The following is a 27,271-nucleotide window of genomic DNA, read 5'->3' on the forward strand; positions in this document are numbered from 1 at the left end:
TCTTCTGACCCAATCAAACTTTAAACAAGTATTTAATTGTCTGCCATGCGTTTTCTATGTACTTGCAGCGCCTATCATGGGGCACATTGTTTATGCAAAGTCACTTAATGTTTTCTAATCGATTACCTAATGTCTCAAGTAATCAGGGCGATTTGGCGGAGTATCTGACCTCTCTCATAGCTCCGGCTTGCAGAGGGGCAAAGGGGCCCGTACAGGGTCAGCACTGGGCGGGGGGCCAAGACACAGAAAGCCCCAATTGACAGCTGATGTCAGAGTTTAGGACAATTAGCCATTTAGCGCTTCACTGAAAAGTTTAAAGTCTCATAATTCGATTGCACCAATAACCGTATCAAATGTCATTTCAAGAAAACTTGCCTCATGTCCAAACCACGGAATATTCTAATATGATAAACAGGTCTAACAAGTATCGTTCAAAGAAGAAAACAAAACATGACATTGGCAACTGATATCTTTGATGTGTGTGTTCGTTTGTTGAAGGATTGGCTACTCTTTGATTAAACCTGAATAACTTATTCATTTAATTTAATTATATTTAATGCCTTGAACTGAATTAAATTCCACTCATACCAACATACCAATAAAACATTAGTGGCAAAGCAGGGAACAAATGTGGGCCTTGAAGCGCTGCCCTTTCTCTGTGGTTCCAGACGCGCCTCTGCCCTGCGCCTCACTGCTCTGTTGTGTGGAGGGTGCTACGGGCTAATTAGGCCACAGACTGTTTTCACCAGGCTATGATCTGAACAGCATCAAACCTCGTGTGACCACAAACATGACGCACATGTGCTGCGTAAAAGCGCCTGTGTTACGCACGGATTAAAACAGAAATATATAACATTATTTTTTTTTATTTTTATGGAAAAATAAATATATCTTCTTTAAGTTTAAAAAAAAAAAAAAAAACCTTTTGATATTTTTTGTGGGTAAATGTATTTTACATATGTGGCACACTTATCCAAATGTAGCCCTATAATCATATATGGCCTCGTGTTAATTAGGCCCACTGGACGAATCAGCTGTAACGTCTTTAGCTGAGAAATTATTAATTGAATGCTTCAATTTTGCAGCTCTTCATTTGAGGGAAAAGGAATTTTGCCTGTTCATTCAAAAGTTAAATGTTATAGTAATATTATATTTATGTGCTGGTGAAACACGTAAATAAACGAAAAAAAAAAAATGGATTTTTAGCATCTCCAATTCCATTATGCACCGATTCGCCCCCATACATTTTATTAATACGCACTAAATGTTCACTATTGTCAAAGAACACAATTAAAGTAACTCTCTGAGACATTTATTAAACAACATTAGCATTTATGACACACGTGAGGGGCTTCCCTTTTGAATCCAGTTTAATACGATTGTTTTGACTATTTATGCCCTTTCCTCATCCAGCTCGCATACAAACACAGCCGGAGCAGCCGGGTAGTCTCTCTTTTTATAAGTGAGCTATTGTGCCCGAGGACAGGATCCCACACACAATCTGAGACTAGAGCCAACAAAAACAGGGGCCTGACAGACAATGCCTCGCTTCACCTGCTCCGGCACTATGCATCGCAATTATGCCAAGGACATGTACAGTTAGGCTTCATTCACCCAACCTCCTGCGGGAGAAAACACAACACACAAGTGGCTTAGAATTAAAGCCTGAAAAATGATAATAATAAATATGGCTGCTGAGATTTGAGCGATAAGGAGGATAGGATGCTGTGTGAAAACGATTTTACTGTGAAATGAGGCAAACAAGAAGAAACAATAAAATATTATTATGTGCCAAGCATCAAACCTGACTAATCTAGATTGATGCATGGACCACCGATTGTCTACGTGAAAATATGACGCATGCATCCGCTTGGCTGCTCAACACTGCAGAATAGACCAAAGAAAAGGCCAGCTGTCATTTTTGCTCGGGCCAAACAAAAGAGCACCTTTTGGAGAATATTCGTTATAAAAGCCTAATGATTACACTCGGAACATAAACATCCACCAGAGTGAGAGATGATCGCGCATTGATTACACAGTGAGGCAAACAACATCACAAATATTTGATGTGTGTCTTTGAATAAGGATCTAAATACAGTCTGTAACAAGCAAACATAGCGCACCAGGCCCATATACATCTCAGAGGGTTTTGGCTGGAGGGTGGCGCTGCGTGCGCACTTCAAACACGCATCTAACCATTGTTGGGAGCTATTTGGCCTGCATTGGATCCAGCGCTCTGATAGGAAGTTTTAAGATTTTTTTCGTTATACTTGAGGGAAACAATGAGTTCAGCTGCTTATTGCAAGGAGCAATTGTCAAAGGAGACGTAAAACTCAATTACTATCGCAGCTGACAAGCACGACTTAAAACTTCAAGAAAAACAGCCAGTGAATCGAAAAATTAAAAGATATGAATAAAATCGAGATGAAGCGTATCAAATATTTATTTTTTTTCTGGGAAACAAAGGACTATAATACATTGACAGGCATGGGAACTATTGCCAGCACATGTGTCTATACAATACAGCTAAAACCGCCTCCAGTTTCTGGACATTTTCCGACAGGACAAGATATCAGGTGGTCCCATGAAAAACGTGTTTCTTTTGAATCGAACATTTAAAAAAGACAACCATTTATTGCTTTTATGGTGCTTTCAAGGAGAGAACAAGAGGTGAAATCTGATTGGCACAACACAGAAGCTTGTATAAAAATAGAAACAAATAAGACTCTTGCGGGTGTCACTGACGTTTCAAATAAACTGGATGATATTCATAGAGAGAGAGATAAGAGTGAAATTGAAGTTTTATTTCTGGTCAATTTGTTCATTTTGCTTCGATGTCGCCTCAACATGCTACAAGAGGGCTGAATTGAAATATATCCCAGAGAAATAAAATTAAAAATACCCCAAAACTTCAGTTTTTCTAAGAACCATAAAATCACATGAAGAACAAACCAAATAGTCAAAACCCACTAAAACAAGGAGGCACCAGATAAATAAAAAAGAACAGACGCACCATATTTACAATTCCCATTAAATTACACATAAATAAATATATACATACATGAACACTGATTCCCTTATATAACCGCGAATCGTGTTGAAATTCAAAAAAAGTTCAAGTTGGTCACTTGGAGGAGATTGAAGAGTACAACTGATGGAGATCTGTTGGAAAGTTCATATTTATTCACAATACTGATAAGAATTCATCCGTTTTCAGCTTTTTTTCTTACGTTGAGAGTTCGTGTCACAATCAGCAAATTGAGAAGTAAATGGCTCGCAGGATTTCAGTCTTTGTAGCTCGTAAAAATAAACAGGGGAGAGTACATAAAAAGTTCTCTCTGTCTGAGGCAACAACAACAAAAATGTTTTCCTTCCTGGAGCTGTTCCTTTTTCAGCGTTCTCTTTTATTTTTTTTTAATAATAAGAAGAGGAAGTGGATGGCCTCTTGTGATTCCAAAGAAGTGGTGCGTAAAAAGGAAAGACGCAAAACAGGTCTGGAAGTGGCACGGTCAACTTTATCAATAGTATTTATATGGTATTTATAATATTTATATTGAATGGACGTGGGTGGGAACGGGAAAATTGAGCAGGTGAAAATGTGGCCCCCGGAAACGGATCGTAACGTCACTTTCTGTGCTTCTCGTCTTTGTCTCCGCCTTTAGTGCCGTTATCTGAGTGACTGTTGGGGTTGTTGTTGAGGTACATTTTGTCCATGGCTTTGATCGCCTCGGTGAGATAGTTCTGCAGCGCTGTGACTGCCGCACACAAGGCCGGCGTGCCGAAACCGTGCGAGATGAGACTGAAGTGGGTCAAGCAGCTCTGGATTCCCGGTTCGAGGATCGGTTGCGGCCGTGAGTTACCCAATGGCGAGCGGTCCTGGGACAACAGGTCTGTGAACTCTTTGCACACTTGCCTGGAGGCAGAGAGAAGCGCGTGTTAACAAATCAAGCATCAACCTTTGAGCACACACAGGCCTACAGTCAAATATATCTATATCAGAGTTTATCTTGCTTGAAAGATTTTTATGGAATATTTTTAAAAAAAAATGCTTTATGAACATGTCTTATGGTGGATTTTGAGATATCCCAAAGCTGTTATATGAATAAGGATCTCTATGACAGCAAAAAGACAAAGGAAGCGTGAAATAAATTGCTCCAATAAATGCACGCGGATCCTTCTGCGATAAGTTGCCATAGCCACCAAGTGTTTGATAAAATGGCCGCCATCAATACTGAAAACAGGCCTGCACTTGCGCCTGTGTGTTAGGAATTCCTGTTTAGTTTGACGCGCAGTAAAAAAAAAAAATAGCCAATGGTAGCGTTGGAAGGGAACCAGTAATGTGCCAGTGCCACTGAAATAACAGTCTAAACTAATTGCTACTGCAGGGAAAATAAATTTGCAAGTGAAGGAATAATATCTCCCCACATTCACCACAGGTAAAATGAGCGCTCCTGTATTTTACACAATACGGGCCTTTTAAAAAAAAAACTTACACGTGTTCAAAGAGGAATGAATCTAATCAAAACAACATTTGATGCATGCAATGTGACAGTGCGAATTTTAATTAAGATAAGATAAGATAAGATATTCCTTTATTGTCCCACATGGGGAAATTACACTTACTTGGTGGCCAATAGCATGTTTTTTCTTTGGACTTGTTCATTTGGATCGGAATGCTGACGGTTTACATATTCAGCTACTGCCTTGGCTGGAAACTCGGTCTCACAGACATAACCAAAGTCTCTGGCAAGATGCACGGCTTCGCCTGGGAAATAGAGAGAGGGATTGGTGATTATTCACTGCACTTCAGTCACACATTATGGATCTGATCTGAGCTCCACAGAGCAGTCAAGCTGTTACAACGCGCAGCTGCCCTCGCACCGTGAGAAGTGGGAGCCTAAATATGGAGTAAACAATGGTGACATGTCCTGTGCGCTCTTTGCCATTGATTACCAATGACTGTTTATTATTGAGTCCATCAGACAGGAAGACAGGGACAGAAAGCGCAATTTGGAAAGATTAGGCCTACACAAAACGTCGCATTCTTGTGACATAAACGACATTCCACGTCTCTTTCTTTTTGTACGAATTCTCTAGTCTTTGGTTTTAATTTCCTGAAGCAGTAGAGTTTTACTGCGGGGCTTCCGGCCCTGAGCCTGCGCTGCTGCGCTCCGGAAGAACGCATGCGCCAATTAGCATCAAAGCTCAAGTCCAGTGAAGTCGTTTCCATAAAAATGAGTAGATCATAAACAATGACAGTACTTAAGAAAACACACTGTCCCTTCACTAAGCAGCTGTCTGTTCACACATACACGCGTGCGCACACCCGCCCCCACGTGCCACCACCTCCTTATTACCTACAATACTTTTCTCGGGGCTCATTACAATACACCACCAAATTTCTACCAAGCTCAATGAATATTGCATTTGCTCCTCGTGCAATAATGATTAACAAGGACCAATGAACCAGCGCGTGCTTTCACCTTTGGAAACCCACTGCACCAAATACCACTGCACTGAATAGACTAATCAGTTCAACTGTGCGAGCGGAATGGATTCATCCACTCGCGAAAAGGCATCTTTGGTTTTCAGTGCACCATAATTGACTAATTTATTCTTTAATAGAGTCAAAACATATAGCTCCCAATAGGTCAGTGCCATGCCATTTGCATGCAACAGAAAATCTTCAGCAAAAGCCAAAGCAGGAGAAGCTATTAACGAAAGAATTAAGCCAACATTAAACCCAAGCCCCGTGCCGCCATATCCAGACTGTTTTAATGTTTGAAACAATGCAGGGTTAATAAATCAATCGACTTCTCTTCCACGAGGTGAAGCGGCTCAGCAGTGCCTAATAAACAAGCAATAATTAACTGGACTTCAACACAAATTCATCCAGTGGGTAAACTAGGCCAGGCGTGGACCTGCGCTGCTCAAAGCTGAGGCCAAACGCTGCAGAGCCACTAGCACCACTCTCTCTCCCAGCCTCGGCCTGGCTCTATCTCTATGTGTGTGTGTGTGTGTGTGTGTGAGTGTGTGTCTCTCACACACATCCTTCATGCTTTATTACTTGCGAGGCAAAGTCGGTCCACATTACACGGATGAGCGCATATGCTGATTTCCAACACAGAGAAAACGAGTGAGGGAGAGACAAGAGGAGAACAGAGAGGAGGGGGTCTCATCAGATATCGCGGGAATAACGACTCTGACAGTGAGATTTGAAAACTTACCTTCTACGAGTGACGTCAGCAAGGTGACGTTGGCTGCCTTGCGTCTGCCCGCAGGTAGATTCAAGCCGATTTTATCCAACTTCTCCCTCAAGGATCTCCCACCGTTTTTAGACTTGGCCCTGCAGACGACGAGACAAAGCAGAAAGACATTGTTGAGGCGTGTGCGTGGAGGAATGTTCAGAGGTAGCTCATTTGTGGACAAAGAAAGGGTGAGGAGAGTCCATGCCTCATGGCAAATGAAGGGCTGTCCCATATATTGGGCTATTTTTTCTAGTCAGGTTTTGATTTGTTTTGTGTGGTTATTTATTGGATGCCAATAATATGCTCAGAAATTATTCTTTTATCACGTGTAGATTCAGTTTTATTCTAACACGGATTATCAATGCATTAAGTCTGCTTGATTCCCATTATAAATAAAGCTAAAGGAGAGGGAGCGTATTTGCCAGACTACAGTAGCAAATGAATAAATAAAGCCCTACTTAATAGGCAGCACTACAGGCTGCGTGAGTCTGTGCAGCACTTCACAAGACTGTTCACTGGAGACCAATGTTTTCACGCGTAATGCCTTCACTGGGCCTATAGAGCTGGCTTTGAAAGCGCTAGGCCTACATTCATTTGAGATAGGAGGGAGAGGGAAGTTAATATGGAATTTAACAGACCCCTTCTGCTTTAAATGCAGGAGCTGGGTGTCATGGTTGGTCGATTTTAATTATTCTTGGTACAGAGCAGAGAGGGGAGAGGGAGGAGAAGCAGGCTGACTTCTAGAACGGAGCATTTATAAAAAGGCAGGTAGATTGTGACATGGACGCTCACCTCCTCAGCACCCCGCCCAGCAGCGACGCGTTCAGGCACTCAGGCGGCGAGAGGCGTCTCTGCACTTCGGCCACCGTGACCTTGTACTTTGATGTGGAGCTGAGCAGGGACAAACGACCCGGAACCGAGCAAAAGACCTCATTGGGGTTTACTACCCCGCCGAAAAGACCATCCTTATTGACGGGGATGGACACGTTGTTCTTGGATAAAGACACTGGACCTGTAAAATGGGCAGGGAAAGGAGGTCAGGGGAAAGCGAGATGGAGATGAGAGTCAGAGGAGTGAGAGAGACCGTGCTCACTGAATTTCATGCAATGCAAAGCCTTAACTAAATGAGAAGGGGGATTTAGACCCCGGATTTAGGAGTTTAATGCCACATGTAATACGGAAAGACCGAAAAATATTTAAAATATCACGATGATAATAATAATAAATAATAGTAATAATAATAATACAAAATAATAATAATAATAATAATAATACAAAATAATAATAATAATAATAATAATACAAAAAAATAATAATAAATACCATACATAAAATTATTGGACAGGTTAAATATAAAATGTATAATACATTGTTGACATTCGCCTGCAGTCATTTAAATTAGCCTCAACATTGCGCACGATAACACTCCATCCAAGATGCTTTTAAGTATTTTGGACGTATCCTTTTGAGAAGAAGCAAAGCAGCGGGTGAAATTTCAAGCTGGGAGAGGGCTGTGGCACGACTGGGCTTTACACGGTTTTTGGTGTGAGCGCAGTAACTGGAGACAAAGGCGACCGCGCGCCTTTGGATAGATCACTTGTGACATTAATGGCTCAGGGGAGCCTAATAGAGACAATAGGAGTTAAACGAACTCTAGAGATTACTAATATAAGAAGCCAATTATCCAGCTGATTTGCAGATGCATTTTTTCAAAAATGAAAAATGTCAAAACGGCAATAAAAGGAAGAAAATGTATTGGCCTAATTGTATTAGTAAACCGTGGAACGACACTGAATTAGCTCAAAAGTTAGCAATGCCTGTCATATTCTGCTCCAATAACCTATTAGATTTCTGAAAGGACACGAGCATGAACCGGAGCCCTCCGTTAATGTCACTATGACCAGCAGCTCGGAGCAGGCCTGAGCCACCAGCTTCCATTTTAGATCCGAGCAGCCGAGCCGAGCTCACAGCCGAAGAGCCGGCACATTATGTCCCTATTTAGGCCTGGATCTTTAATCATCAACACCATGGGCCTGTACTACAAAGCCCACTAGCTCCACTCATCTCCCTGCTGCTTTCAAACGCTCTCAGTAAATTCCATCATCGTGAGGGAAAAGGGTTGCAGCCCGTTTGATGCACTTGGAAAGCATGTAATGAAAAATAGGCTACTGCGTATTAGGATCAGTCAGGCATTACCGCAGTGCATCGAGCTCTCTGGAGCAGAATGGCGCATGGTGTGTATGTGCGCGTGCATGTGGAGCCTAGTGGTGGAAATATGCATGATATCTCAGAGGAAATTGCTTACCTTTTTTAATTACAGTCTGGTCGGGAATGTGGATTCCTTGATCCTCAACAGCCTGTGACACAAAATGGACAATTTTAGCACAATGCTTCAAAATATGTTTCTCACTTGTGTGGAACTGAGCGCTCCACATGGTGCAATAACAAAGAATCACACACAATTAGCGGCTACGATCAGCACACACTCTGTTCCCGAGGTCCATACCTGTTATTATTGCTATTATGTTTTAGCAGGTTACACTGCGGACACATTTGTCAGACTTAAATAACGCAGCGGTGTCGTCCCATAATCCTGACCTAATTTTGCGTTTGGATTGGCTTGGAAACTTGTATTCTATATGTTAGTAATTAAGGCAACGTAACCTATTAAAGCCCTATAAACGAATTAGAGGATCATTGCTGTTTCACAAAATACACCGGAAAAGGAAGAAGAATTTTGATTTATGAAAAAAGAACAAAAAAATTGAGCAAGAGAGATTCAGTATAACGTTTTATGGCTCATCGGTACGAACTTAATTCACAGCCTATTATTTCATTATGAGTTATTGCATAAAGGAATTATTATTCAACTTTAAAAAATGAATGTCTAATGCGCTATAACACAATAAATACGAACCCAATGTTGAAATTAAAACGTGTGTAAGATTATTATGTCCTAAATATGCGCTCGTTAGAAATATATAAAATAGCCTGTTATTTAAGGAGTACAACATCCAGCCAATTTAACATGATCTGTCAAGCCTCTATAAAACTGTATTACATTTCAGCTAATTTAACAATAACATTAAAATTAGTTTGGCGTAAAAGATGTGCCATTGTAAATCGAATGTATAGACAGCTCTCTCTCACCTGAACGTCTTCTAATGAGTGAGGTATTCCATGGATTTGGATAGAGTCCGAGAGTCCCGTGTCGAGGCCGTGTCCGGGCAGTAGCACCTCCCTGCGATACTCCCGGCACAGCTGATGGGGCAAGCTTCGGTGCTGGTGAAGCAGGCCGCTCTCCTGACTCTGCCTCTGGCCCGGCCATCCCGGGTGCTGCGGCTGTTGCTGTGCGTGTAGCGAGTTGAGTGAGTAAGGGTCGTTGACATGTGCGTAAGGGTCCTGAGACTGCGAGTAGATAGGCTGATAGGGCGGAGGGAAGTACGGAGGCTGGAAGTCCGAGTTTGGTGTGTGGGAGAGCGGAGGCGCGCTCGTGTAAGGGCTCTGGCCCACGCCGCCCAGCTGAGGTAGCCTGGCTGTCCCGTTGCTGGTGCCGTCATGACGATCCTGAGACGCACAGAAGGGTTTATTACAAATGATTACCTGAGATAATTACAGATTGCAAAGCATACGATCTCACATTATCTGGACGTTAGCTACGGACTGTAATTTTGTTCGGGTTCTCCAAAAATGGAATACGTTGAACGATACATTTTTTTTTTCATGTCAAAATAAAAAAGTCTTACAAAAATAAGCAAGCGACTATTAAAACACAACAAATTGATGAGAATTATTTAGTGTTTTTTTTTTAAAGAAACACAAAAACCACAAACATAATTCGTTGGTATAAAACAATATTACAAAATGAGTGACACACCAAAGCTTCACAAACTTACCATCGCGGAAAAACTGTGCACTAACATTTTACTGATTTTTGGTGCGTCTAAGGTAAAGAAAGTTCACAAAACACTTGTGCGTGTTTTAGGGGAGATGGTGCACGCGATGGCTCTGCCCAGCAGCAACAACGACCAAAATCTCCCACAAAAACAAAATGTATTTTCTTCTGCGAGATCGCGATGGCCCAGCGATCAGATGCGTGCCACAGCAGGACGATAATCCATTAGAAATGAGAGGTAAAATCCCTTCTGCCCTTCATTTGGCGATGAACAACGCAGGTTTTTCGTGTTTTTGCCTCAAAAAGTTTCTCTCGGTCCCTCTGGCTTCTATCACAATGCAGCCGTCCTCTTGCTTGCGCTCATTATAGCAATAGAGCCGTTTCTTCGTCTCCCTCTCAGACTCCTAATCGGACGCACTCATGACTATTAATATTAGAGCAATACTTAATAATAACAAGAGGGGAGGAAAAAGACTGGTTCGGAAATCAGGCGTGAAGTGGAGGACGCAACTCAAGGCAGGAGTCTGCGCTTAAATGACGTCCATTGAAAGGAGGAATCAGTATATCTAATCAGAGCAGCGGAGAGGGAGAGAGAGAGACAAAAAAGAGGGACATTCACTCCCCGTCTGACGAATCAGGAGTGAGGAGGGAGGGAGGTGGGGGCCGAGAGGGAGGGGGCAGTTTAAAAGGGTCCCAGGGCCAAAGCCTAAAAAGTGAAATAAATATATAGGAATAAAGGGAGGTGGACCAGAGACAAAAAGAAGGAGCAATGGAAGGAAACAATGTGCACCTCTGAGCCGGGTGAGCGTCCAGCACACGCCGCGACAGGCTTTCCCACCGTCGGCACGTTTCCAGCGCTAGTCCCTTTGTTTTCCACGTCAGAGTCCGACTGCGAGCCGCGTTCCATTGGGTCAGTGCGTCCCCCAGATCGCTGTCTGCCTCCAAAACCCCGCGTCGCACCTGCTGACTTTTAACTTTGGCCCGGAAAGACGAGGCGGAAAAAAACAACAACAACGCGAAAAATAAAGAGCCCTCTAAGCGCGTCCAAATTGGAAAAAGTGTAATTTCCTCACAATAAATTCGTTCAATCTGTTTTATAATTCTGTCTTCACGCATAAATCTTGAAAACACTGGGCAACATTTAGTGCACTGACTGCCACGTTTCCTCGTAGTGTTTCAAACACGTCGGACTGGCTTCTCCACTCCCTGACTTTCTGTCAAAGTTAGCCCGTAACAACACGCCATGTGAAGCACACAGAGCATCTGCAAACACACGCCAAACACCAGCTTTTTCAAAACATCAGCTAAAAACAAAGACCTTTTACCCAATGAATAAAGCAGTTCAATATTAGTAGTGACATGATCATTTTTAGCAGAGGAAAATACAATAGTTTAAATAAAAGCATGACTCACAATTTCCCTGTGATAAAAAATAAATAAATACTACTTGCTATAAAATATGCGATTTTTAAAGAATATTTAATTATGGTATTATTTAATACAAGTATTATAAATATAATAATTATAATGACAATAATAATACTAATTATCATTATTAGTATAATTGTTATAATAATCATTATTATTATTGTTATCAATTGTTTGGGAATACAGCAATAATATTAATTGTTAGAAAAAATAAATAAAGGGTGAATATTTGTGCTACTCTAGTCTAGTCTTAAACGATTTAGATATTTTAAGTTGCATGTCATGCATGTGTAAAATATGATATTCATAAAGCATCCTTACCTCGCAGTCTTCGTATTTAATGTTATCAGTTAATTTCCAGAGCATTTTCATGGATTTCAGAGGTGGCTATTGAGTAGAAAATCGCCTTATGGTCTTGTTTTCACGAAGTAGATTGTGGCTCCCGCTCAGAAAAACTACTTTTTATTGCAGCTGTGCAGCTCTCTGTCTGTCTGGTGCTCTGAGGTCTCCCTCTAATGGTGGAAGTTGAAGCAGGGCTGTGCAGTGTAAAATAACACACAGTGCACTGGGCCTCATTAGCATATCAACAGTCGTTTTGATTCCCCCATCTGCCTCTCCTGCGCCCAATGGACAGCGCACAGGTAACACAAAAAAAAAAAAAAAAAACTTTACGACACGCGCGTATTATTTCTACTGTTCACTCAGGTGTTTGTGGACGGGGAGGGGTGGAACATGGGTCAAAGCGCTCACCTGGGACTGTTTGGCATTATATCAAATCTGTTGGCGTTTTTATTTATTTGCAGTTAAAATATACCGTTGTAAAATTAATTAAATTAAAATACTCTTTTAAATATAATTTTGGCCCTGATTTTTGTCAATTTTATAGACTTTATAGACGTGTCAGCCGTTTTGTTGTCAATGTCACTCTTGATTTCTTCTTCTTTTTAAACTGTTATTTTAATCACAGTGAGAAGGAGCACTCTTTCTTTAAGCGTTATGGTAATAGCTCGGCTCATTTGGATCCACAGGTCCACAGACCAGAGGCGCAGGGTTTGGGCGCATGAAGGGGGCAGTGTAAATGATTAACACAACAACATGGGTCTGATTCAAGTGAATGAGCGGCTCGGGGAGCTGGCTCTGCTCTGTCGCCGACCCAGCTTTCACCTCAGCAGGTCGTGGGTCAGCAGACAGGTTGCCAGCTATTTAAGGTGTTGGCTTCACTTTCCCCTTAAAACCTGTATTACCATTTCTGGTGGAGTGCCCCTCATTTTCTAAATGAGCTGTTGTTATTAATGAGGAGTAAACGACGGAAATATAGCTGACAATGGCAGACCTTGGTGTTTTCTCCTGTGTTTTGGTAGAATGAGTGAAACTCAAAGTTTCAGAGAAAAGGCATTTTTCACACAACTGGTGCAGTGATTCTACGCACAAACATGCCTCCCATAAAAGTTCAAGACATGCCTCTTCTCCCAGCCTACACCTAAGGATTGTTTATACATCACACTCAGAACATTACAGGCATTAAGCAAAAAAGATGCAGTTTGGGGTAAATCAAACTGTAGTGTCATGGCTGCAAACGCACGAAACTTCGTAAACAAAGCTATATAATAATAAGGCTTGTAATAATGACAATTATACAAACAAAAGTACGAATGAAAAAACTAACAAAAACATGTCAAGTCAAATTACCGACAGAAAGTCTAACTGATGGATGCTTAAACATAGCATTTATTTGAAACAGACCTGATTGATTTTATAGAGCTACATGTTGAAAACATGATGACAGCTTTCACAGATTTTCTCTTTGTCATAAAAAGCAGCACATACCTGCCATTCCCCCATTTTGCCCATAATTGACATTCTCTGTCCAACGCTGCTTTTGGAATCCTTCTTTTATTATCTTCTGTGTTGATGAATAATTCTCATGGAGGTCTTCGATTGCAAAGTAAAAGCTTGACTTTTTAGCCTGGAGAAGAATTGTTTCACCTGGCCATAAAAGCGGTGCGGGCTACCTGGACACGCATGCGCACTTCTGCGGGCGTGGACTGGGAGGAATAACTCAGTGTGTGTGTGTGTGTGTGTGTGTGTGTGTCTACAGTAGACAGTTGATGATGAAGAATCTGCTGTCCGAGAATGAGCCTAATGTGAAATGAAGTAAAAGACTGTTCTTCAAAAATACCCAAATTCAACACAGTGTCTTTCACCATCAAAGTGTACTTAAAACCCGCCTGTTTGACATAATACACACAACAGCACGCGCACGTCACCTGCAGTGTGTGGGTTTGACTGTGCGGAGGAAAGTGCTACATGTGTAAGTGGAATGCTCAAAATTACAGTTTGTGGTTGTGCACAAGGAGAGAGCCTGATGGGACTCATGCAACGTGAACATTCAGCTCACATCACAGCAATTCAACCTATAATAACTATGCCTACTTACAAATACGGTAGCCTATCAATTCATATTTTAATATAAACTGATATTTACAATGTATTAGGCCTATTTATCAGGGTTAGTTTTGTGCAGACTCAACGCCAGTGCCTACAGCGCCAAACTTGTTGTCTATTCCACTTGAACTGCGTGGTCAGATTCATAACATTACTTACATGGTTTTGAGACTTTTGCGAATTCAGATCGGGAGGCGACATGGGCTGTGTTAGAGCGCCACGTAGCGGAAGTGAGTGGAAGCACATGGAAGACAAGACGTGCCATGAAGCGCACAGTTGCCTCAGGTTTGTCTTGTGCATCTTCAGCAGGTCACACCACGGCGCAAACAAAATATTGTTTAACCTAATGTGTTATTTTTATTTGATTGAAATCACGTAAAATAAGGCAAACTAAGACTAAGTAAATACACATGGGATACATTTTGAGTGAGGGTGCATTAATTCGTGTTAATGTAGGCTTACTGTAAAGGGTTTATAGAGTTTATATTAAAGGAGCACTCCACAACTTACTATTATGACCAAATGAGTCCGTCTCTGATCATGTACAGTCCTGTGGCGCCCCCCTGCGGTCATGCATGTCATAACTGTTATTCCACATGGTGACTTTACGGCGTTTACGGTAGAAAATGATTGCCCTAAACTTAACTATTGAAGTATTGAAGCATTAAACAACGTTTGGCTTAATAAATAAATTAAATTTGACACAACTGGTAGGATACAGAGTGGGAGAAAACAATTGGGCAACAAATGGGCAACAGATTTAACATTTAGTTTTACAAGAGTTTATGAACACGATCCGTAATTTTGCTTCAATAGCTTTAGCTTTTTCACATAATAACTATATTTTAAAATGGATAAAAGATGTAGACCACAAGACTACATATCCCATCAGGCACCACGCGGCGTCATAACACTTGTGCACCCATATTTTGTGCTCGGTGGAGAACACGCTTCTGCAGATCCCGAAGGTCGTCTGAAGCAGCCATAAGAAGCAGCAGCGCGGTGCAGCATTTTGGGTTGATATTTACACATTACAAACAGGTAAGAAGACCATTAAAACAACACGTTCGTAGTTTGTCTCTATATGTCTCTATATGTCACGTAGCTGCAGTTTGTTAGCTCTACTACTCCAGTGCGAACGCGTCAGTGTTTCTTATCTCCCCAAACCAGACGCTCAGTTCTAACGCTCCACATTTACAAACACCCAACGACACAATCTCTTTTTGTGACCCGATGGCGGTAGATTTGGGGCAACTATAATGTTTCTTTATTTGCTGGTTGCTCCGATCGTTTTGAATAGTGTTGTATCAAACACTACTCCGAGTCCTCGTTATAATTTAACTGCTGTAAGTGTTGGATAATTCGATTTATGGATGTGTTTGTTTGTCTTAACTCTTGGACTGTGTCTTTTTCAGGGGTCCGACATGTCTGTGGACTGGGTGGGATATGGATACGCAGCTCTGATCGGCACTGGGGGCATCGTGGGCTATGTGAAAGCAGGTATGTGGACAAAAATGAAATATTATATGGTTTATTGAGTCAAAGAAGATGCTCAGTGCCAGTAGATCCACACATTTGTACTGTGTAGTTACTTGCCTTGTTGCATGAAGTGCATTTTCATGCAACAAGTGTGCAGTTTTCTCTCCAGATGTCAGGTACAGTTTGAGTAATTGTAATTGTATTTAATTACCAGGCAGTGTTCCCTCTCTGGGTGCTGGGCTTCTTTTTGGAGGACTCGCTGGTTTTGGCGCCTATCAAATCTCCAATGATCCTAATAATATTTGGGTTTCACTTGGTAAGGAAGAGCTGAACTAAACTTACTACGGCAAAAAGATGTGGCATGAAATTGACCTGGTTTAATCTGGATTTTCAGGTACGTCCGGAGTATTATCAGGTGTCATGGGGAAGAGGTTTTATGGATCTAGAAAGCTGTTTCCCGCCGGCGTAATGGCCGCAGCAAGGTAACCGTCTACTAGCACAACTGCCCAAATGTCTTTATTGTATTCTTTATTATTAATGCATGTTTTGTGTGTTTATAGTCTTCTGATGGTTGGAAAACTTGGCCTAACATTGCTCCAGAAACCCAGCAAGACTTTATAGAATTCCCTTTTGTTTTAATAGTTTTGTGTAATGTAAATAAAATGCAAAACACAATCCAGTGTTTATTAAAAAAAACAGAACCGTTTCATTTATTGCGTTTGCAAACTGAAAAATGTCAATGTATAAAATGTAGCAAAACAAGACTTCATCCATTTCATATTACAAAGAGCACATGTTTTTAAACTGTATAAAAAAGTGGGTGTGCTTGTATTTGTCGCTCAGCTAAAGGGAAGTACTGCTACATTACTGTTATCGAGGCGATCGTTTTACCTGTTTGATTAAAAACAGCAATGCATAAAGCAAGTGAAACATTGAAAAATATCAATATTCCCAACATTGGCTAAAACCAAACCGTGTACAAGGTCACAGTACAGATCCAGTGATAACGTCCAGTTCCAAAATGGGTGGAGCAAACCAAAGTTTTGACAGTATTTTTTTACCCAACAACTATTGCAAGTACTACAGTGTTAAAGATCCGAAGTGCATTATTCACCGAGTCCAGCTGAAAGTAAACACAAGTCCCTTGTACTACCTATTCCCTCCATATTTGGAGGTCCAGTCTATCCTCCCGTGGACCGGCTGCACTGCAGGGGCCCGGGGCAGCATGTTTCCAGAGGTCTTCCCCAAAGCAGAGTAGCTGCTCCCCTTTAACAGAGGCCGGTCGGTTCTCCTTTTCCAGTCTTCATAATCTAAAAGAAAATATTGTTAGCTTGTTTCATAAAACTTACTGCATGAAAAAGTGCCCTCTGAAAGGCTGCATGATTTGGGGAAAATAACAAGTTGTGATTTTTCTGAAACGATTTATGTTTTAATAATTGGATTCAACGCTCACATTTTTAACATGTCTCAACAAGACTGAAATAGGCCTTTGAACTGGCATACTAATAAACGGATCTAATCTGTTTTATACCGAATACGACTAAAACAATTTGGTTGTTTTAAGGTGAAAAAGATGGTACTACAGACATTGCAATTTGCTAAATTTGTTCAATGAAATTGCAATTTCGATTTGATTGCGATAAATCTCGCAGCCCTAGCCCTATGTGACTCCTCTGGAGAAAGGTCCCCCGCCTGCTCGTCTCTGTGGACAGCTTATTGCCTGTAAATTTTACAGTATGGCATTAAACTTATCTCCATGGAGACGAGCAGGGAGCAGACCCTGAAAAGTTACACAGTGCACCTCTAACTAAAGAAACTCTCAAATAAAAGCCCCAAATGAAAACAGTAAATAGTTGCTGGAAAGGAGAACGTTTACCTTCACTGTTTTCACTCAAAGGTGAGCCAGAGAGCTGCTTAGCTTTTGCAGATTTAGATTGTTCTTTTTTAAGATCAGAAGAGGATAGGCTAGCTGGAAAAGAACAGAGAGAGAAACGTTGGTAGGTTTTAGTTTAGGGAAAGTCTGAAAAAAGTTTAGTTGAAGAATTTGCATGTGTGTGTGTGTCGGGGCAGTTATTTATGAAATAGAGACTTACTGGAGTGCGGCCCAGCCAAAGGAGCGAGCTGGATTCGCTGTCCCACTGAACCCACTTCTTTCTTTTGGAATGAAGGGATGTATCCGGCAGAAAGGTTGTACTTGGTGCTCACAAAACTGCCTTAAAACAGGTCAAACTAGTGTTATATTCATTTCCATACAAGCAAAAGTCAACACAACCTTTGCTAGTTGAACCTGTGTCTTTTTGTGACTCCTGTGTGTGTGTGAGAAGTGTGTCCTCCGTATTCAAAAGTGAAGGCCAAGTGATTGATGTCATTGAGTGCTTTGCTCCGGCAGCAGTCTCGGATCGTTATCGGCGTAATTAGTGAAATGTGGCATTGTTAGCATGATGTCACTTAAGGCCGTTGCTCAGTTTAGCATCTATTGAGAAGAGGCACATCTTTAGCTCACAATGTAAACTGTGTATTTGTTACCGGGGCCCCCGCTGGGACGTTAGCCGCTCTTGTCAGTCACATGTTAAGTGTTTGAGTGAAAGGCTCGTCACATCACACTGGTTGTTAGTTTTTCCTCGAATTACCCTCTAGCTGTTTTAAACTTTGAACAATAAACAAGTGAATGTTAGACAGAAGTGAAAAGAAAGGGAAATAGCCATGAAAAGAAAACTGTGAGTAATGTCTGTTAAAAGGTGGTTGTGGTCTACTTTTAACAGACAAACTCCTGTAGCTCATGAAAAACAAATCTTGCATTGATTAATCACAATTTTTGATTAAATGTCATTAAAAACAATATTAATTTGAAGAACACAGACTTTACATCACTGCTATCTAGCCACAAAACTGGTCTTTAACTAGTCTGTATATGCTCCAGAATCATAATGCTGATAATTTACGATTTGAAATGATTGGATTTCAAAATAAAATGAATTAAAAAAATGTGAATGAAAAATGATTGGATTTCAATTTGATTACATTTTAATGAACTGCACAGCCCAACCTAATAAAATAATGTTTATTCACACAAAAGCGTCAGAATACACATTGCATTGGCTTGTTGTGGAGGTTTTCAGTATTGGCAGGTCATAATTAGGTAGAAAACACTTCATAAATATGCACAACACAAACATCTAACTACTTCAATACCTTTGGATAGATCAACTTTCTCCAGCGTCCTCTCTTTTACAACACTTTTCTCTTGTGGGCTATCCAGGGGTTTAGGTTTATTCTCTTCTAGTCACAGCAAAGAGAGCATGCAACAAGGAGGAAAAGGAAAAACAGAAGTGATATACAAAGCCAACCAAAATAATGTAATAATTGGATCAATATATACTCTCGAATCCTAGCCTTGTTTTCCACATCTGAAGCTCTTTTGTAGTCCTAAAACAAACATTAGCGGTTGCTCGGGGGTGGGACCAGTGGGCAGGGGGTACTTTTAAGGGCACTTTAAGGAGCACTTGATCTTTTTGCTGAAAGTCTGAATCCCATGAATAAAAAATGAAGACGGAGAGACAAGGTGAAAGAAAGAGACAGAAGACTGGGGAAAGAGGCAGGCACAGTAGGGAGCCATATTGTGTGACTGTCTACATAACAAATGAATTATACAGGTCGCAGACACTTGGGCTGAGTCCTAACTCCACTGATCAGAACATTAGCCCAGCCATTAGCATTTAGAGTCTTCTTTGTGTCAGAGAGTGCAAGAAGTGTCAAATTATATAACGTTAGGTGTCACAAGTCATTCAGCTCAATTTAAATTGTATTTATTATTAAAATAGAGTGACCAGGTAATTGTTTTTGACAAATGTGTAGTATAATTATATTAAGAGGATTACAAAGGGAACAAAATAGTGCATTGTATTACATTTATCTGTTGATGCACAGAAAAAATAATACATTTGGCTGATAAATCAATTCAGTAGTAAAATACCAATAATGAAGTAGTCAGAGAAAATATTTCAGGCTTTTATTTTACTTTAAATATTTCAGGCTATTATAGTTATGAAATAGAATGTGAAATAGAGTAAGCCATACTATATAACAAAACTAGATTAGTGAAAAACATTTTTAATCCTTCTCTAAAATTATTATTTGGCTTTATAATGATTGAAAAATAATAGTATTTCCATCATGTGTTTTGGGACTGCCCTACTCATTCATAATTACTGGACTGAGATTAATGAGACACTGCAGATGCTTTTTGCCTCAGATTTTCCATTTGACTTTAAAACAAAGTATCTCAAATGTAAAACTCTGTGGAATGTACTTTTGGCAGCAGAAAAAAAGAGCATGACAGGAACAGATCCGACTCTCAAGAACTGGACTGAAATATCTTTGGACATTTACAAATATGGACAACTTCACCAGACGTTGGGACGACTTGGATAATTGTACTTAGTTGTCAAGTTTCTAACCGACTTTCCCCCACGCCATCTCTTGTGTCAGATAACTGTGTGGACACCTCGGTCATGTAGTGCAGTGTTGTAGAGCATCACTGGACACGAGTCTTTACCTGCGTTGGCTCTGGTGACAGATAATCCCCCTCCAATGGGCGCCAGTGGTTTATTTACAGTGTTTGACGAGTTCTCCCACAAGTCTCGGAACGTCCTGGCTCCCAGCACCTTATCGCCGGACTGGTTTTTACCAATGAGCCCTTAAAGCAGAGCAAACGTGTCAGAAATGCGTTCGATAAGCAACATCAAAATGGATAGCACTGTGTTTTGGTGCAGTTGCTTTACCAGGGAGGTATCGTGACTGGCTGAGATAGTGTTGGCGTGCAGCGGATCCCGGAAGGTTGGGGTCAGTTTGGCTAACCTTAACATTGCTAGGTAGCTTGGTAACAGAGCTGAAGGAATACAAAGGTTTTGGATCCTTCACCCTAGAAAAAAAAAAACAAGCCTTATTCATGAATATTTGATATGTCTCACACAAATACTCAAACCTAGTACCGGTAATAGGGATTTATCTGTGTAAGAAGCTGAAAATGTGTGTTGAACTACTTAGATTGCAAGTGTATTAGAGAGCAATTTCAAAAAAGTATAAACAATGCACTATGAGATTATTTAAAAGCTCATGTACAATAGTAAAATGTATTTACAGGGCCCACAAAGTAAGAATACTTTTAATTTCAGATACATTTCTCTTCTTATTCCTACTAATACAAGTCACTTTGACCAGATGCATTGATCACATACGAGTTCCAGGTCTATTTAAGTAAATATTCAAATGCACTGACATATCAATTTATTTTCCAAAATGTATTAGCACTTTAGCATTATTCAAAGTGTTAATAACTTACAGTGGGAGGTGTTTAGCCTTCTCCTCTTCTGATTGTATTAGACTGGGTTTTTTGGAAATGGACGCCGCACTTTCCGACACATCAGATTCCCAACTGTCAGACGTCTTGGCCACGGTTTGACCCCAGCGTCGGCGGCCATTTTTCAGCATCCCCATCCCCCCCACGCCGTTGTCACTGCCAAGAGAGCCGGCCTTCTGCAAGAGAGACTCAACCGATACAAAAACCGCCACGTAACAAATGTGGAAAAATAGGAATACTTACTGCTTGGTTGAGGCGTGTTGTGTCAGTTTGTTGCACAGAGACGGGCTGAAGAGGCGGCTGATTGTGTGGCCCATTGTCCGATGGTGACGCTTTCGACTCGGAGGAAGACTGTTGGAGATCTGGTTTGGGTTGATGTGGCTGGTTCGGAGCCTGGGGCCGGGCCTGGACCTTCTTCACCTCCTGACTCGCACCTAAGATTTGACCCACTTGGAAGTATGGATACCGCAGCGACTGAATGCAACAGAAAAAATGGTTTAATTCATCTTTTTTGTGTGTGTATTTTGAGCATATCTCAGGCTCTTTGGGGGGATTCACTCTGGACTGAAGTTAGACTCATGTTTGATCCATATGTTTAATGAAAATGAAATAAGTGGAGTTTATCGGAAAGTTAATGATGCAAGTGCTCAATGTTCAAAAGTAATGCATTATTTTATTATTTTATACAATAACTTTTAAACTAAATGAAATGAAACTGCAAATATATGTTGTAGAAACTTGCATAAGCTACAACTTGCATGCACAAACTAAGTTAGTCAAATAACAATTTTTCATGACGCTAGATTTCACTAAACATAAATTTACACCTAAGAAAACACTTGGGAGCCAAACGAGCAGAGAATACAGAAAGCACTCCCATTAGAAAGGTGTTTCCTGGTTATTCCCTCATCTCAGCGGATTGTTAATTAGGTCTAATCAGTCAATTCCCTTGAGTGAGGCACAGATAATATACGTCATTCGACTTAGACAGTGAAAAAACATGACCAAAACAGGTCAGGTGAGGCCGCATCAGAAGACACTGCATCTAAACGTACCTGTACAGCCGTGGGTCTCTTCTTAGGGTCCCACCGGAGCATGTCTCTCATTAAAGTGATAGCATCGTTGCTGGCGTTTGGGATCAGCGTCTTCAGATGGGTCGGCACGCACTGGGGAAAGCGGAAGTTCATCGCCGTGGCCAACTGGTATCCCTCCGGCCAGTCTCCCTGAGAAGAAACCCGCCTCAGCAAATCACAACCAGACTTACAGGGGAGAGAAGGCGCGTACGTGACCCCCGCCGTGCACTTTGAGAACCTCCGTGTAGTTATAATGAAGGAACACAACACCAGCCGGCCAGCATCAGCATCAGCTCAACATCAACTATGACTTTGATGGTTATCTTTAATGCTTTTGTACAATAGCTCATAAAACATGTATGAGTCTTTGTACGCACTTGCCCCTCCGTCAATAATTAAATGGTTGAACTAAGGTCAAGCCACCTTAAGGCTCCACTAACCTTTTTGACAGTGCCCAGGACTTGGCAGATCTTAAAAATTTCATCGACTTCACTGTTGCCGGGGAAGAGCGGCCGGAGAGTGTAGAGTTCGGCCATGATGCAGCCCACTGCCCACAGGTCGATGGGGGAGCTGTACACGGACGACCTCAGTAAGACCTCTGGAGCTCGGTACCTACACGAACACACATATTTAATAATGAGGTGTCATTGATTAGACTGGATTATAGATGTCAGAGTGGAAAATGCTGCTGTTTTAGGTTACATTTCAACATTTTGAATATTAGTAATGCCGAATACTAAACCACATGTGTATAGATGAGGACATTTAAGTCTAGAAAAGTGATCTTACCACCGCGTTGACACATAATCAGTGTATGGCGGTTTAGAGCGGATTTCTCTGGCCAGCCCAAAGTCTGCTATTTTGACCAGTTCGGGGCCCATGCACAGCAGATTTTCTGGTTTCATATCGCGATGGAAGAACCCTGAAAACATTTATTTTACACATTTGAGAATATTGAAACAAGCCTCACAATTTACATTGAACAAAAGCAAAGATGTTTCACGCAAAGAAAAGGCTTTGTGTGATACAGCAGAGGCATTTGGAACTAAAAGGTCTGTAAAATATCCTTTTGAAAGTGCGGTTGTTGTGCTTTTTGAAGACATTCATACAAAAAATGCTTAATATCAAATTGAATATATGAATTATTAGATTTTAGGCACATATTTCTCAAGACAAAATAATTGTAAAGGATTTGTCTACTGCGTTGTATCAATGAAATTTCCCCATGTGTGGACAATAAAGGATTATCTTATCTTATCTTATCTTATCAAAATTAAATCAAATGCTGTTCCTATATTTCATTGAACAATACTAGCAATAACCTATTTATTAATATTTTCATTAAAAGCAGTCGTTGCACTACATTATGTTTCTGATTATTTATTGCACTCTTTAATCTAACGTAATGTAGATTGCTGGAGGATTATTTTCCACTGGGACGTCACATTTTGCTGCATTTTGTCCCTTCGTTATTCACTTTGAGCTTTACACATGACAGACAAATAACACATTACACAGCACAACAAACACAAAACTACAAAAGCGTTGCCCAGTCTACACTACAGACTGACAGTGAAGCCCTTACCATGCTTGTGTACAAAAGCCAAGCCAGAAAGCACCTGAAACATCATGTTCCTAATTTCATTCTCAGAAAACATGTTATTCTCCCTGACAGCGGAAAGCGACCAAGAGAAGAGAAAAGAAACAGGATCAAGAAAGATGTTAAAAGAGGGGACAGTAATGATGAATGGATGCCTGCGATAGCAACAAATGCCGTTTTAAATGAGTTTAAGAAACATCCACACATGTAAAGACAGAGTTGAAAGCTAAAACCACAAGATTCTCATGCATTTTACATTTTCTGTGCACGTCACATAAAATGCTGGGCAGAATCTTGCAGCGTGGCCCATTCCCATGCGGTAACCATGCATAAAGGGAACACAGCACCACCTACCATTTTTATGAATATATGTTAAGCCTTGTAAAATTTGAAAGCTTATGTTTCGTATCACTGACTCTGGAAACAATTTTCTTCTGTAAAATAAAATCAGTGCAATTGGACTGTTGTATTTGCAGATAGAAGATGTGATGTTATAAATGGCTCTTTACCTGTCCTTCATTAGCTGGTAGAGATTTTCTTTCATGTACTCAAACACGAAATACAGTTGGTCATTCTCTCTGATGACTTCTTTCAACTTCACAACATTGGCATGGTTCAGCTTCTTTAGAGACTACGAGAAAATACAAAAGGAAAAATGTGCTTTTCATTGTATTGTATATAATAATAACAAAGGTGAAGCACAAGTGATTTACACGACTTTTACCTTGACCTCTCGTAAGTTCATACACTCATCCCAAGAATAGAACTTTCTTTTCATCCTACAATGAAAAAAAAAAATCAAATAATGTGAAAGTTTGATTCATTTCAGTTAACATATAACTGTAGCCCAACGTGAGGGTGCGTCTTATAACTGGGCTTTTTATGGTTTATTTCTTTAAGCTGTACTCCTTCTGATAGTGTGGCTTTTAATCTCTAGATTTGGCATTTTTGTGTCTATAATATGTGTGTTTTGATGCCTCCACATTTATTCAATTAGGTCATTTATTTTTTTATTTTTGATTGACCAAGTATTGTTTATTCAACATGTAAATTGAGACAAGCAGGTGATGCCAGGTTAAAGGTCAGATCTGTAAAAAGATGATCCCACTCACATAAGAATGCCTGTTTTTCAAGATCGTACTTAAATAAATGCAAGCTCGATGTGTTTAATGTCATACAGTGGACACAATCGGACCGCCCACCATAAAAGTTACATATTGCACTTTAAGGCCCCATGCTTGACTGACTGGGGTGGCCTAAAGGCCCAGAATTATGTAAGAGTTACAGCTTGTGGAAACAGAGATCCTCGGAGCCCGGGCAGAGCCAGGTACTGTCAGTCCTTCCTCGGTGTCAGGAACCTGACACAGCCGTACTTTCACTGCCTTTCACCAGCCGCACATGTATTGTCTTGCATGGTAACCAAATGATCCACACGTCCACCCGCTTCCCCATTCATTATTGAAATACGCTGCCATGCTGCTGAGGCAACAGCTCAGAGTTTGTTTGCCTTGTATTCCCTCTTCTTCATTTCAACATTCACCACAGCAAATCTTCCTCATCATCAAACCAAAGAAATATAAAATGATGTCCAGCCAATGTTTCTGAAAGTTTGTGCAACTATCAGTGACTGCAGCGAAGGCATTGGATCACATTGATGACGGCAGTGAATTAGAAACGTGCACTATAGTGTCTTTAGTCCTCACCTCTTTATGGCCACCAGTTCCCCAGATTCATTGCTCCTCCCCATCTGCACACTCCCATAGGTGCCATCGCCCAGCTGCCTCAGCGTGGTGTAGCGGTTCATCTCAAGTCGCTGTCAATAAGCATTCCTCAGGGCAAAAACGGCTTCCTTAGGGGTGAGGATGGTCAGTAACTCTCACTCGCTCACTTTTTGGCATTCAAAACAACGGATCCACTGGAAAAGGCTGAAGTGGTCCACAGTCCAGTTCATGTCTTTGGCTGGTCTTTAACACCTGTAACAACATTATAATGGTCAAGGGTTCTGTCGGTGACCACAGAGAAAGCCTAAGCCTGCTGTTGATCCTGCTTGTGAAGAGGCTTAGGTGTGTGTTGTTCCGTAGTGGGACGCTCCAGTGACCACCTGAGGGAGATGACATGGCAGCGCTGAGACGATTAAGCCAACAGGGATGTAAATAGGATGTTACATCACTTGTGCTTACTGGCACTCGCCGCCTCCCTCCAACTGGCAATATCATTCCATTTGCCTGTCACAATAATGACTACATCGACTTATTGTTAAAGGTTTAAGAGCTGCCAATGGTCTAATATGGATTTTTACCGATATCTGTCATGCTGTTGTTGTCGAAGACTGATATTTGCCGAAACAGATATTAAGAGTTGAAAATCCAAGGCAATGACCATAAATTGTTAAGTTATAGAACAGTTCTCAAATTAACTTACAACATAATAACAAAATGTATTACTTTGGGATATAAAACTATTTTTGGCCCAATTGTGTAAACCTACAGTCATATTTTAGCCAAATGAATCGTCGATATCCCTTTGTACTCAAGTCTGTTCCAAGACAAATCTGATGCACAAACTGGGGATGACACAGGGCCCTCGATAACGTTACATATAACACATCCTCAGTGTTCATTGTGTCCTAGTGTAGTGGGTAGTGTGTAGTGTGTAGTGTGAAGTGTGAAGTGTGTAGTGTGAAGTGTGAAGTGTGTAGTGTGTAGTGGGTAGTGTGTAGTGTGTAGTGTGAAGTGTGAAGTGTGTAGTGTGAAGTGTGAAGTGTGTAGTGTGTAGTGTGTAGTGTGTAGTGTGTAGTGTGTAGTGTGTAGTGTGAAGTGTGAAGTGTGAAGTGTGTAGTGTGAAGTGTGAAGTGTGAAGTGTGAAGTGTGTAGTGTGAAGTGTGAAGTGTGTAGTGTGAAGTGTGTAGTGTGAAGTGTGAAGTGTGAGGTGTGAGGTGTGAGGTGTGTGTGAAGTGTGAAGTGTGTAGTGTGTAGTGTGAAGTGTGTAGTGTGTAGTGTGTAGTGTGTAGTGTGTAGTGTGTAGTGTGTAGTGTGTAGTGTGTAGTGTGAAGTGTGTAGTGTGTAGTGTGTAGTGTGTAGTGTGTAGTGTGTAGTGTGAAGTGTGAAGTGTGTAGTGTGTAGTGTGTAGTGTGTAATGCGTAGTGTGTAGTGTGTAGTGTGTAGTGTGTAATGCGTAGTGTAGTGTGTAGTGTGTAGTGTGTAGTGTGAAGTGTGAAGTGTGTAGTGTGTAGTGTGTAGTGTGTAGTGTGTAGTGTGTAGTGTGAAGTGTGTAGTGTGTAGTGTGTAGTGTGTAGTGTGTAGTGTGAAGTGTGAAGTGTGTAGTGTGTAGTGTGTAGTGTGTAGTGTGTAGTGTGTAATGCGTAGTGTGTAGTGTGTAGTGTGTAATGCGTAGTGTAGTGTGTAGTGTGAAGTGTGTAATGCGTAGTGTAGTGTGTAGTGTGTAGTGTGAAGTGTGTAGTGCGTAGTGCGTAGTGTGTAGTGTGTAGTGTGTAGTGTGTAGTGCATAGTGCGTAGTGTGTAGTGTGTAGTGCGTAGTGCGTAGTGTGTAGTGTGTAGTGTGTAATGCGTAGTGTAGTGTGTAGTGTGAAGTGTGTAGTGTGTAGTGCGTAGTGCGTAGTGTGTAGTGTGTAGTGTGTAGTGTGTAGTGCATAGTGCGTAGTGTGTAGTGTGTAGTGCGTAGTGCGTAGTGTGTAGTGTGTAGTGTGTAATGCGTAGTGTAGTGTGTAGTGTGAAGTGTGTAGTG

The 27,271-nt window shown here is 41.1% G+C and overlaps 3 protein-coding genes across 12 annotated transcripts in view; 1 reads left to right on the plus strand and 2 right to left on the minus strand.

The window, feature by feature from the left end:
• Positions 1–2,425: 2,425 nt before the first annotated feature.
• On the minus strand, positions 2,426–13,523 carry tfap2a (transcription factor AP-2 alpha). 3 transcript variants are annotated; one of them, XM_072450606.1, is made up of 7 exons: positions 13,399–13,523; positions 9,399–9,815; positions 8,554–8,605; positions 7,041–7,260; positions 6,228–6,346; positions 4,624–4,765; positions 2,426–3,913 (listed from the first exon to the last, which is right to left on the minus strand). In XM_072450606.1, the coding sequence occupies exons 1-7, from the start codon at positions 13,429–13,431 to the stop codon at positions 3,625–3,627; spliced, it is 1,272 nt and encodes a 423-aa protein (XP_072306707.1). In that variant the 5' UTR covers positions 13,432–13,523; the 3' UTR covers positions 2,426–3,624. The 3 variants fall into 3 exon arrangements, with proteins under 3 accessions (XP_072306707.1, XP_072306706.1, XP_072306708.1); XM_072450605.1 differs by lacking the exon at positions 13,399–13,523 and adding an exon at positions 11,893–12,083; XM_072450607.1 differs by lacking the exon at positions 13,399–13,523 and adding an exon at positions 10,145–10,830.
• A 1,402-nt stretch (positions 13,524–14,925) lies between these two features.
• Positions 14,926–16,210, plus strand: tmem14ca (transmembrane protein 14Ca). Its single transcript, XM_072450608.1, has 5 exons — positions 14,926–15,057; positions 15,432–15,516; positions 15,710–15,811; positions 15,890–15,977; positions 16,056–16,210. The coding sequence occupies exons 2-5, from the start codon at positions 15,441–15,443 to the stop codon at positions 16,114–16,116; spliced, it is 327 nt and encodes a 108-aa protein (XP_072306709.1). The 5' UTR covers positions 14,926–15,057; positions 15,432–15,440; the 3' UTR covers positions 16,117–16,210.
• Positions 16,211–16,332: 122 nt separating this feature from the next.
• Positions 16,333–27,271, minus strand: part of mak (male germ cell-associated kinase) — a 12,332-nt gene continuing 1,393 nt past the window's right edge. The window contains exons 2-16 of one of the 8 annotated variants that reach the window (XM_072450597.1): positions 25,231–25,500; positions 24,252–24,306; positions 24,037–24,158; positions 23,513–23,595; positions 22,717–22,849; positions 22,368–22,539; positions 21,910–22,077; positions 21,098–21,328; positions 20,837–21,030; positions 20,277–20,416; positions 20,051–20,191; positions 18,688–18,774; positions 17,589–17,708; positions 17,372–17,464; positions 16,333–16,805 (exon numbers count right to left, since the gene is read on the minus strand). In XM_072450597.1, coding sequence (XP_072306698.1) covers positions 16,645–16,805; positions 17,372–17,464; positions 17,589–17,708; positions 18,688–18,774; positions 20,051–20,191; positions 20,277–20,416; positions 20,837–21,030; positions 21,098–21,328; positions 21,910–22,077; positions 22,368–22,539; positions 22,717–22,849; positions 23,513–23,595; positions 24,037–24,158; positions 24,252–24,306; positions 25,231–25,331 — 2,001 coding nt within the window. In that variant the 5' untranslated portion in view covers positions 25,332–25,500 and the 3' untranslated portion in view covers positions 16,333–16,644. Of the gene's footprint in view, positions 16,806–17,371; positions 17,465–17,584; positions 17,709–18,687; positions 18,775–20,050; positions 20,192–20,276; positions 20,417–20,836; positions 21,031–21,097; positions 21,329–21,909; positions 22,078–22,367; positions 22,540–22,716; positions 22,850–23,512; positions 23,596–23,881; positions 23,962–24,036; positions 24,159–24,251; positions 24,307–25,230; positions 25,501–27,271 lie in introns of those variants that run through there. The other 7 variants (XM_072450598.1, XM_072450599.1, XM_072450600.1 and 4 more) reach the window with 7 other exon arrangements.

The sequence above is a fragment of the Eucyclogobius newberryi genome, unplaced genomic scaffold, assembly GCF_026437365.1.
Source record: "Eucyclogobius newberryi isolate DKJ021-1_F unplaced genomic scaffold, fEucNew1.0.hap1 SCAF_18, whole genome shotgun sequence".
Classification (NCBI taxonomy): domain Eukaryota; kingdom Metazoa; phylum Chordata; class Actinopteri; order Gobiiformes; family Gobiidae; genus Eucyclogobius; species Eucyclogobius newberryi.

Excerpts from the sequence above, each read along its gene's own strand:
- tfap2a (XM_072450605.1), bottom strand. The coding sequence starts at position 11,943 with ATGAAAATGCTCTGGAAATTAACTGATAACATTAAATACGAAGACTGC. Across the intron at positions 8,606-9,398 it reads ACTCATTAGAAGACGTTCAG|GCTGTTGAGGATCAAGGAAT; the intron begins GTGAGAGAGAGC and ends TTTGTGTCACAG. Across the intron at positions 3,914-4,623 it reads AACATGCTATTGGCCACCAA|GCAAGTGTGCAAAGAGTTCA; the intron begins GTAAGTGTAATT and ends CTCTGCCTCCAG.
- tmem14ca (XM_072450608.1), top strand. The coding sequence starts at position 15,441 with ATGTCTGTGGACTGGGTGGGATATGGATACGCAGCTCTGATCGGCACT. Across the intron at positions 15,517-15,709 it reads CGTGGGCTATGTGAAAGCAG|GCAGTGTTCCCTCTCTGGGT; the intron begins GTATGTGGACAA and ends TTTAATTACCAG. Across the intron at positions 15,978-16,055 it reads GGCGTAATGGCCGCAGCAAG|TCTTCTGATGGTTGGAAAAC; the intron begins GTAACCGTCTAC and ends GTGTGTTTATAG.